This window comes from Buceros rhinoceros, unplaced genomic scaffold, assembly GCF_000710305.1.
Source record: "Buceros rhinoceros silvestris isolate BGI_N320 unplaced genomic scaffold, ASM71030v1 scaffold28521, whole genome shotgun sequence".
NCBI lineage: Eukaryota > Metazoa > Chordata > Aves > Bucerotiformes > Bucerotidae > Buceros > Buceros rhinoceros.
In genome coordinates, this window is record NW_010394069.1 from 1,032 (window position 1) to 11,919 (window position 10,888).

The following is a 10,888-nucleotide window of genomic DNA, read 5'->3' on the forward strand; positions in this document are numbered from 1 at the left end:
GGATGAAGGCGGCCCTTGAACTCCAGTTTCACAGCTGCTTTCTTTGGATATTTGCTCAGATAAAAGGCTCATGTTCTTTTTTTCTATGAAATGCTAAATGTGCAGTTCCAACAATTTCCCTGCTGCACCATATTAAGCATTGAAAATAGGGTTGTAGTGTTAGCGTTATTACCTGTGTGTATATATACAAGCGTATAAATTATTTGGGTTTAATTTTGACGCTAAAATCATCCACTCCTTCAAGCTGTTTTCCATTCATCACCTCACCATCATAAATGTTGGTGAAGTAAAAAAAAATAATTTTCAACTTTTGTTATACCGAAGTCTGAATTAGTAAAAAAAAATTAGTAAAAAAATTTTCTGCAAAAAGTGTAGGGATTTGATGTATTGTGCACACTTGCAAGCGAGAGGATGGTGTTCTGTGACACTGTAGGAGTGCTCGCCTGACAGGAGTTTTACTCCTGATTTCACTGTGGGTGTTTAGTCCTTTGAGTGTTGCCTCTCCGTCTGCAGAGGAGGAGGACTGACACTGACTTTCATGCAGTGTTCCCACACCTACTGAGGAAGGCATGTGAGAACTGAGTTTTCTAGTAACTATATTTCAGCCTGCGCTAATTGGCTTTGGTTTCTGCGGAAACTGGGCTTTTCCTGCATTTCTATGAGGTAATATAACGAAGTTTTAAATTGTTGTGGAGTCTCTACTGCTATAGCAGATTCTGTATTGTAGTTTAAAATAGAAGTCAACCAGATTCATTTCCAAAGCTGTTTTCCAGAGAATAGTTAAGACACACGCACCTTTTAATGTATGTTTTACTACAGGTGGTTCACTACTTCCAAATTTTGTCCAAACCAACTGCAGTAGGCACTTTTTTTTTTTAGCTTAGTTCAAACTTCTCCAAAACTTAACACACTTGTGAATTAAATTGTAGAGTGATTTGTGAATTGTTAACGTTCGGAGCAGAATGAGAATTTGAAATCCTGTTTTGTTAAGAAAAGAACTATTTGCTCCCATAGTCGTTTATTTTTGAGATGTGTGGTTAGTTCCATAACTTCTGCATTACTCTGTTTTATACTACTGGAAAGATAGCTTAGTTCTCATTTAGGGTTTGGGGTTTTTTTTGGATGGCTCTTGATCAGGAATAAACAATACTGTAGGTACTGAGCTTAACAAAGGTATGGGCAGGGAGTTTATATGTAAATATAGGCTTGTGCTAGCTGTTTTTAATTATACTGGCAGTTTTATTTACCTGTTAGAGACGAATCTAACAGAATTACGTGTTTAACGTTACTTGAAAGGGGTTTGAGATCTCTGCAGGTGTAAAAGATGCCATAGTTAAAAGTGCATTTTTTCCTGCTGGAGAGGCATGAAACTTGCATGCTGCAGCAGAAATATTAACAGAATTTTCTGCTGTGCTGTAGCATCTCTTAGGATCTCTATGTCAGTTCTTTGTTAAACTTCCATCTGAGTCCATGACAGTCACTTATTTATTCTGAGAAATCAAAATTCCATGTTTACATGCAGCAGTCTCTCTAAGTTGCACTCTCCAGTGTGTCTGTATTTAAATATATTTGAGGGAGTTTAAAGACAAAGCATACAAATCAGCCTGAGCCATGATTGTTGTTTGGTTTATTCTTCTCTGGATAATAATGCTTCTAGAATGCAGCTTTGTAATTCTCTGGAAACGAAGAGTTCACAAAAGAAGGGTGTGAATAAGAGTGACTTAGGAAATTATCTTGTTTGACATGACAAATACTTCAGCAGTAAGTCCGTGCTTGCTTAATGTTCCATTCAAGGGAAGCTTTGAAAGAAAATGGATGAGGCTATCACTTTATCTGGTCAAGAGCAGATACTTGCAATTTTACCACCAATCTTGAAGCTTCTTGCTTTGTATCATTAATTTCTTTGGTTTTAGTTAACAGTCATGTGCTTGTGAATTACTGTTACGAGGTAACATCTAGGTGACCAAATTTAGAAAGAGTAAAGTTTTCAATGATATTTTTTTTGCTCATTGTAGCTCTATGTGATACTGTGTTAAAGAGCTTTTAAATGTTAGTTCTATGTAATGAGGCCAAAGATTAGAAAAACCGAGCTAGTACACAAAGATTTACTGTATATTGAATTCCTTCCAAGTGTTCCCCTAAGTATTAAGTCGAAAAATTTCCCCTATCATCCTTTCTGTGGTTCAAAGGCGTTGTTTTAAATTTATAAATAGATATGTCTATGATTTGGTGCATAAATTACAAGGAGAAGTGTGTTGTTAGGTGTGTTTTCTGACACCAGGAGGATGCCTCTGGCAGTGTGTTGTATAGACCACAAAAGAGACTGCATGGATGAGCTGAAAATACACAAGGGTCTATTTTTATTATTATTCATTTTGTGTGCGTTTCTGGAAAAACCTTGAGTGCGATAGATTTTTAAATCTATAAAGAATAGTGGTATCTGATTATCTCACTTGATAAGTATAAAATACTTTAGTCTCTGTTGTGATTTTTAAAGGCTGGAGAATTCTTAAGAAAATGGCTGCTTGGATTTAGGAAGAATTGATGCAAACCCCAACGCTCCATCTTTACATAGTGCTGCTTATACTGTTACAAGTGTGTTCTAGTTCTGCACAAAATTATCTCAGTTGTTGGCAGAACAGCTCTTTTTTCTTCTCCTTTTTGAAATGGCTGCGATATTAAGATCTGTTTTCTAGCTGTAGGGAAGCTTACCATGCTTCGGGGGCCACATTTCCAGCGAAGCAGCAGTGCTGCGCCTCACACTACATCAGGCTGCCCGAGGGCATTCGGTGTTGACTTTTAAAAGAGAGTATAATACCTTACTGTTATGAGAGGTATACTCTGCTAAAAGATTATACGTTCAGTTTCTTCCCTGTTTTCAAAGATTATTTAAAGAGGTCAGCCTCGGAAAGGCTCCTAGACTGTGATGTACCGAACGCAGGGTTTTTTGGTACAGCAGCATTCGTTATTGTGGCTGCTGTAATCTGAAGACCAAGGCAAATGCAGACTGAAAGGGTTGAAAGTGATGAAGATTTTGCCCTAAAACTTACATGATCACAGATGATAGGGTTACGTTCCTAGCCTAAAAATCTCTTGAATGATGCTAAGTTTTTTTGCAATGATGTCTGAAGTTCTCACAGATGATGTAGTAAATACTGAATCCTACAAAATACAAGGGAGGAGTGTACTGATTTATACCAATACCTGCTTCTTTTCTTGGTTTTCCTCTGTATTCGGAGCAGTAACCTACGGAGTATCCATTCTTGGTGTCGTGGAACGCTTTTTTTTTTGTCTTAATTTTCATTATGATTCTCCTAACTTTTCTACGTGGTTCTGTTTTCAGACACGTGCTACGACAGTAATGATTGGTACCGTGTGCTTTTTCCCAAGGAACCCATGTTGCTGAGCTAACTAAAGAAAATGCAAGGGATCTTTTCTCACACCTTGTGCGAGTTAAAAAGATATGATACCTACCATAAAAGATATGATATAAATGATACAATTTGTATCATTCACCTGTCTGAGAATGGTGAATCATACATCGGTGAGCGAATGAAATTAAACAGGTGCAGACTTAGAAGCAGAAACTAATACGGCGTTGGCAGACGCACAGCTTCATGTTGTAGTTATATGATGCTGTCCTGCTGCTACTGTGTGATGCCAGTAAAATTAAATACCGAATGTGTTTTGTCACCATCTATTCTTGGTTTCTTTAAGTGAAATAAGAATTTTCATAGAACATAATTGTTAAAGTAAGTTTCTTTTGGAATCTAATGAGAAATGGTAAATGCACTCTCATGTTGGCAGGTTACTTCACTGAACACTTTTGTTGACAGACGTAGGGCAGCGTTCCACTAATAGTCCATTCCTGTCATGGACTATGTTTGCTGCATAAGACCCTGATGAATAAATGTAATGCAGACACGAAGAGAATTGATATGATTCTTTTGAGAGTGACTGGATCACCTCCTACAGAAATAGACAGGAGACTCAACACAGAGCCCTGCTAAGACTTAGTGAACTTAGTGCCCCGTTCTGGCCTGTGCTTTAAAACTGGAAAGCCTTCAGCCAGTTTCCTGGATACATAGTATCTATGAAAACCTTAAACACTTCAATTGACTTACGCAGGAAGGCTGAGAGAGGACCTATTCCTAGACAGGTGCCCATCGGCAGACTTAAGTTTTAGAGGACTTCCACCTAACATTGCACTGTCCCACAGCTGGGGGGGAAGCTAAAGCAAGACAAATTACAGTGGGTTTGATGACGAGAGTACCTAACATGGCTATGAGTTTTCTTAGTTCTCGCTACCCCCCAAATGCTTGAGTTTGTAAAACACAAACTTGTCTTCATTCTCAACTACAATACTGTGGTCTCGGTCCTAAAGAGCACAGACTACCTGTGCTGAAATATCATGGAAGCTACTAGACGTGACTTCTGACTACACATTAATTTTTTTTTTGCTTCACCTCTGCTATTCTGTAAAGAATTGTTATGTGAATTAAAGTAGTTACATTCTTACTGCTTTGGGAAGCAAAGCTTCCTTACGACTCCCTCGTTAACTGTAAAGATAATTTTCTTCTTTAGAGCATGCAGTGGGTGTGTCCACAATTCCTGCTTCTTGCTCCACCCCAAAAGAAAAGAGGTTAGGAAGATGTTTCAGCTTGGAGGAAGCAGTTAAAAAAAATTGAGAGTTTCTTATCAGCCTTTTCAAACTGTAGTGAACTTTATGGGATGTGTTCCAGAAATACTTCAACCATAAATCATATTGTCTTGAAAGAGCTACTGGCCTGCCAGCATTGATGAATAATAGAGTATTGTTATGGTACAGTGCACTGCTGAACAATATTTTGGTTAATTCTACTGGAATTTGATTACAGAACTGCTGATTTTATTTTATTTGTAATACAAATCAAACTTTCTCATGTATGGGAATATAATCTAAAGATTACTTTTATTTTCTAGATAGTGACATTGAGGATTTATGCGGATAAATAAGACTGTTCTCCTTCTAACCATTATTCATCAATAAAATATTGCTAGTGGTGCCTGCTTCTCTGACATGTGTCATGCTCAGATTTTTCCCCAGGTCTTGCTTTCCCAAACTGATGCCAGAAAGCTGTGGTGCCCTGGTACTAACCGCAGCAAAATTACTGCAGTCTCAGTGCTGTTCCTGCTACAGTCCTGCTTCTCCTGAGCATGGTGTTCATTGGCAGCCTCATCGTTCCAGGACCTCTTCAGCCAGAGATTTTGCTGAAAGAGTTTGCTGAAAGCGAAATAAGGGTTCCCTTCTGTCAAACGCTGCTGTTTAAAAGTCTTGTTGCTTAACTCCAGCTTCCCACGGATGTTTTTAAGATCACAGGAAGTATGCGTCTTTGAAGGAGGAAACTAAAGTGAAAAAGTTGTCACAACAAGTGCGTGCTGTAGCTTTCTAACTTTCTTTTTTAAGAGCAAATGGGTGTAGAAACTTGTCCACTGCTTTTTGGGATGTTCTGTGTGTACTTGATCTCTGTTTGCTTTCAAAGCAGTACTGTATGTTCCTTTGATTGCTCTTTCTGGGTTTTACTGCTTATCTGCCGTGCTCACAGCCAGACATACAGGCCTTTAACTCCATCATCTTCTCCACTCACTATTGGGATTTGTGCTGTTTACTCCTAACATTTTAAGGAGTGAAAGATGAAAGAACTCTGAGAACAAGGTCGTAGAATTGCTTATAAATATATATGCCTACGGAGATAATTAGATGTTCTAACAGTGTTGTGATGTGCAAGGATTGCTGTGGATCTCCTTCCCCTTGGTGTCCCTCTCTTCCTGGTTCTCATGCTTTCTCTGGTATGTGCTCACAGTCCATTTTCAATGTGTGGCCATGTCCTAGGGACTGTGAATTCATCTAGAGGTTCTAAGGTACTGTGATCAAAAGAACATTTTCCTTTTTTCTCTATGGTAAGGCAGAAAATGTCCATCTTTCTACTCAGTTGCCTTTCCTTAATTCATTCCTTCTGTCTCTAAGTATGGAGTGAGGAGGAAGGCCACTTTCTATATACAACAAACTTCTGTACATTCTAGACACAAAAGAAAAGTTCTGATGGGATTTGAGTGAGGCTCGACCAGGATCTGGTTTCTTAGCTCAAGGTTCTGAAATGATGCAGAAATGGCAAATGATCACTGCTGGGCACTGGTCTTGTAGTTTGTACACAGTCCTCAACCTAGGTGACTTGTCCATTCGTGTCACTTCTGGTCAGCAAAAGCTCTTCCTCCGCTTAGCAAAGAGAAGCGTAATGAAGAATGTCCTGATGGTGGATCTGAGCACAGCTCATAAGCCACAGAAGGTAGTGACCTGCTGCCCTGTCGAATGAGAGGGCGCTGACAGACGGCTTCTGACTGCTGGGGCCTCTGTCTTCCCGACGGATTGCGTGCGTCTGCTAGGGGCTTGATCAGTGCTTCTCTGCACGACGTGCAGAGGTGTTCAGAATAACAAGGTTAATCTTGCTGCTCCTCTGTTGGACGGGGGTTGGTTTGATTGATTTCTGACCTGTGTCTGACTGGCATCAGCTCACAAGTTCTGAATCATTTTGCAGCTTTGTTCACAGAATGAAAGAGCTGTCCTGCCAAAGCTATCTTTATACAGATGGCTGAGATCGTATCAGTTCTGGTAACCACCTTTTAGTCCTTATTTCCCCCATCAGACATAAAGCATCTTCTCCACCGCTTTTACATAACACTTTAAAAACTCAAATGAAATCTGGTTTACACATTTTAATGTATGACACATTGGTAACTTCCAGAACATGTTTAGCTCTGATTTTGGATGCTCTGTGAGAGCTTTTGATGGTTTTCTGAGTCAGACATGATGGTGGTCAAGTCAGGAAATTGGCTGTCTCATTTCTCCGCTGAAAAGAAGTTCCAATTGTGAAGACTATGAATGTCAGTGAATGAGGTGACAGTCAGCTGATAGAGCTCCAGTTCTTCCTTGTAGACTACTTTTCTTATTCCTACCTGTTGATTTTGTTTTTAGAGTGCCTGAATTTTCATAATTTGATTTAAATTGTTCATATGTCCCATTACAGCATGTAACATAATACTTAAATAGAAAAAAAACCCCACTAGTATGTTGTGATACATTGGACATCCTTCCTGCATCAGAAGTCAATGGATGATGTTGAGATCTGTTTGTTCAATTGGAGAAGCAGGTATGGTGGCAATATTATGTGTTCAGAATTCCGCGTTAACAAGAATAGCAATAAAAGTCTGAAAATTCTTGGGCACTTGATTGGGGCCCAGTCTTGGAAATACGGGGTGATGTCTGCTGCAGATAGACCCTTTCAAGGGGACAAGTGTGTGTGTGCTTTTTATGATAACACTGTGAAAAAGCCAGAAAGTGCTTTTCTTTAGGTCTTGTTTTGAAATGTGTCCAGCTCTCTAAAGCCTCTTGGAACATCCTTTCCTCAGGCCAGCCTGAGTACCCATGGCTTTTGAGTTAGGTTAGAATTTAAACATGAAATCATTCCAGCTAGGCAATCACTTCTGTATCAGATGAACTTCAAAGTTCACGTCATGGTTTATGGAAGGTGGGGGGGGATGATCACAAAAGGAAGTTAAAAAAAGTGAAAGTCCATGGGTGGCTCAAACACTTTCCTTCAAACGCTGCCTCACATATTGACACACGTTAATTATTGTCTGGGAACCTCAGCCATACTGGATAAGTACATAGTTTGGAACCGAGTCCACACTTAAATGTTTACTTTCACTAGGATTTCCATGTTTTCTGATGTGAATATTGAAAGATTGATTTTTACATTTTAAAATTATATCAAAAAATTATTGAGACTTTTCCGAAGAGGTAAATGATTAAACAGAGATGTCACTGGTGTAATATATTAATCTTTTCTGAACAATTTTGACATATCTAGACCTAAGAAATGGGGGGGGGTTATGTATTTTTATATGCACCTGTGGCTTTTCTTTAGCAGGTTTTTCAAACTTCATCAAGTAGCTTCCAAAAATAATTCTTGGGGAATTTAACAGTGCAGTTCCCTGCAAGTATTAATGCATTTGGCTTGAAGACCTACTAAAGGTTCTGAAGTTTTAGACTTGCCTAGTGACTAGAAAATTAATTTTGGGACGGTGGGAATATTGTTCTGCAGTTCTTGCCAGGGAGTGAAACTGTGAAGTTCCTTTTAGGACATGGACTGTCTCAGGGAACCTGTGATGTATTATGAGCAGTTGAATTGTGAATGTTGCAGAGGGATAATTCAAATTGTAGAACTGAAAAAAATGAGTACTTCTTTTTGTATTAACCTAGTATTTATATCAGCTGTTTTGCCGTAACACACCTTGAACAATGTGATTTAGCTTCAACATGTGCAGGTGTTTATTTTTGAAATGGAAAGCTGTGTTCATTCTCAGTTGTAAATCTTCTCGTTTTTCTTTCAGATTACTCTTTACAGCGGTAGAAATGGACAGCAGCAGTTTCATTCAGTTTGATGTGCCCGAGTACAGCAACACTGTTCTGAGCCAGTTAAACGAACTCCGCTTACAAGGAAAGCTATGTGACATAATTGTGCATATTCAGGGTCAGCCATTTCGAGCCCATAAAGCTGTCCTAGCTGCCAGTTCTCCGTATTTCCGTGACCATTCAGCATTAAGCACCATGAGTGGCTTATCAATATCAGTTATTAAAAATCCCAATGTTTTTGAACAGTTGCTCTCTTTTTGTTACACTGGAAGGATGTCCCTACAGCTGAAGGATGTGGTTAGCTTTCTAACCGCAGCTAGCTTTCTGCAGATGCAGTGCGTCATCGATAAATGCACACAGATACTGGAGAGTATTCACTCAAAGATCAGCGTTGGTGATGTTGACTCTGTCACTGTGGGTGCTGAAGAAAGTTCAGAAAATCGCAACGGAGTTAAAGACAGCAGCTACTTTGCCAATCCTATTGAAATATCTCCCCCCTACTGCTCTCAGGTGCGACAGTCAACAGCAGGCAGCGATCTTAGGATGGAAACTACTCCGGGCAAAACTCTGTGTAGTCGTCTGCAAGAAGAAGGGCATTCGGACCGAGGAAGCAGTGGAAGTATCTCTGAATATGAGATTCAGATTGAAGGTGATCATGAGCCAGGAGACCTGATAGTAAGAGAAAGTCAGATCGCAGAGGTGAAAGTTAAAATGGAGAAGTCTGACAGGCCAAGCTGCTCCGATAGCTCTTCCCTTGGCGATGACGGATATCATACTGAGATGGTGGACGGAGAGCAAGTGGTGGCCATAAATGTCGGTTCCTATGGGCCTGTGTTACAACATGTTTACTCATTTACCCATGCCTCATCGCAGGCTACGGGTGTGTCTGAAACCTTTGGAAGCCTGAGCAATACAAGTCCTTCAAGGTCGATGCTGAGCTGTTTCAGAGGGGGTCGTGCACACCAAAAGCGGGTATCCACCGGTCATCACTTGCACAGTGATGTTCAAGGCTTGGTGCAAGGGGCTGACAGTGAATCCTTGGTGAGTAACCCAGGATATGAAAGTAGTCCACGGGAAAGAAATACAAGAGGCCATTGGTATCCGTACAACGAGAGGCTAATTTGTGTTTACTGTGGGAAGTCTTTCAACCAGAAAGGGAGCCTCGATCGACACATGCGATTGCACATGGGAATAACTCCTTTCGTGTGCAAGTTTTGTGGGAAGAAATACACCCGCAAGGACCAACTTGAGTATCATATTCGCGGTCACACAGATGACAAGCCCTTTCGCTGTGAGATCTGTGGAAAATGTTTTCCCTTCCAGGGTACACTAAACCAGCATTTGCGAAAAAATCACCCCGGGGTAACCGAAGTGAGGAACAGGGTAGAATCTCCAGACAGAACAGAAGCATTTGTGGAACAGAAAGTAGATAATGATGCTTCAGCTTCTGAAGCTATGGATTCTAGTATGGAAATTCATGCGATGTCTAACGCATCTGATTAAAACGTTACATTCTAAGTGCAACGCAAGCAAGCACATTACTAATGTATTTTTTAAATCTTTTCTTGTGTTAGTAATCTTCAGTACAAGTATAATAACAGCCTTTTAATTTTCCTGACCTTCTGGAAATCAGGTTAAAATGGTTTCTGGAGAAGACTACATAAATATTCTTTGTTTCTGAAGGAGGCTGAGTAGTTTGGTTTGTTTTGGGTTTTGTTTTTTTTTTTTTTACTTTTGAAGACGCTCAAAAACACAAAAGACAGTATGCTGGGGAAAGGATAGGAAGAGTCTGCTGAAGTGTCCCTCCTGGCTGATCTGGCAAGACGCAGATTCCAGTGGAGAAGGATATTAGAATAAGATTGGCAGCTCTGCTGGATACACCAAGAAGCTGTAATCTCTCTTATTTTATTTCTTAAATCCTGTTGCTGGTAATGAGTTACACAGCAGTGGTGAGAGAGAATATTACAGCTTTGATTCCTTACGTGTGTCACAGTGAAATCTGTTTGCTTATACTAACTGTTACCGGTAGTTAGTCTGTTTATATATATAAATTTGCTTTATATATATAAAATGCTTTCACTTTTCCTATTCTGGTTGAGGTGAATGTAACAGTATGTCAAGGTTTAACCATATACCATTCTTCCAACTGCTAGGTCTCCTCTCTGCTTAGGATTTAGGACTCTGGGAGGATGGTTTTGGTTTTAAAAGAATGTTGTTTGGGTTTCATTTTATTAAACTATTACTTTGTGTGCAAAAGTGAGCAAAGTGAATTACCTTGTTTTAATAGCTTTGCTTTATAACATATGTAAACCAAATGCCATAAATCTATTAAATTATGGTTAAATTGTTGAGGGGTTTTGTTAGGTGTCTAGAACACAAGCTGGACAACCTGTGGTGCTGACCTTTTTATATATATAGAGCTAGATATATCTATAT

The 10,888-nt window shown here is 39.6% G+C and overlaps 1 protein-coding gene across 1 annotated transcript; it reads left to right on the plus strand.

The window, feature by feature from the left end:
* The first annotated feature begins 7,146 nt into the window (after window positions 1-7,146).
* ZBTB34 (zinc finger and BTB domain containing 34) lies at window positions 7,147-10,145 on the plus strand. Its single transcript, XM_010145130.1, has 2 exons — window positions 7,147-7,187; window positions 8,431-10,145. Exons 1-2 carry the CDS (start codon window positions 7,147-7,149, stop codon window positions 9,953-9,955), a joined length of 1,566 nt encoding a protein of 521 aa, XP_010143432.1. The 3' UTR covers window positions 9,956-10,145.
* Window positions 10,146-10,888: the final 743 nt, after the last annotated feature.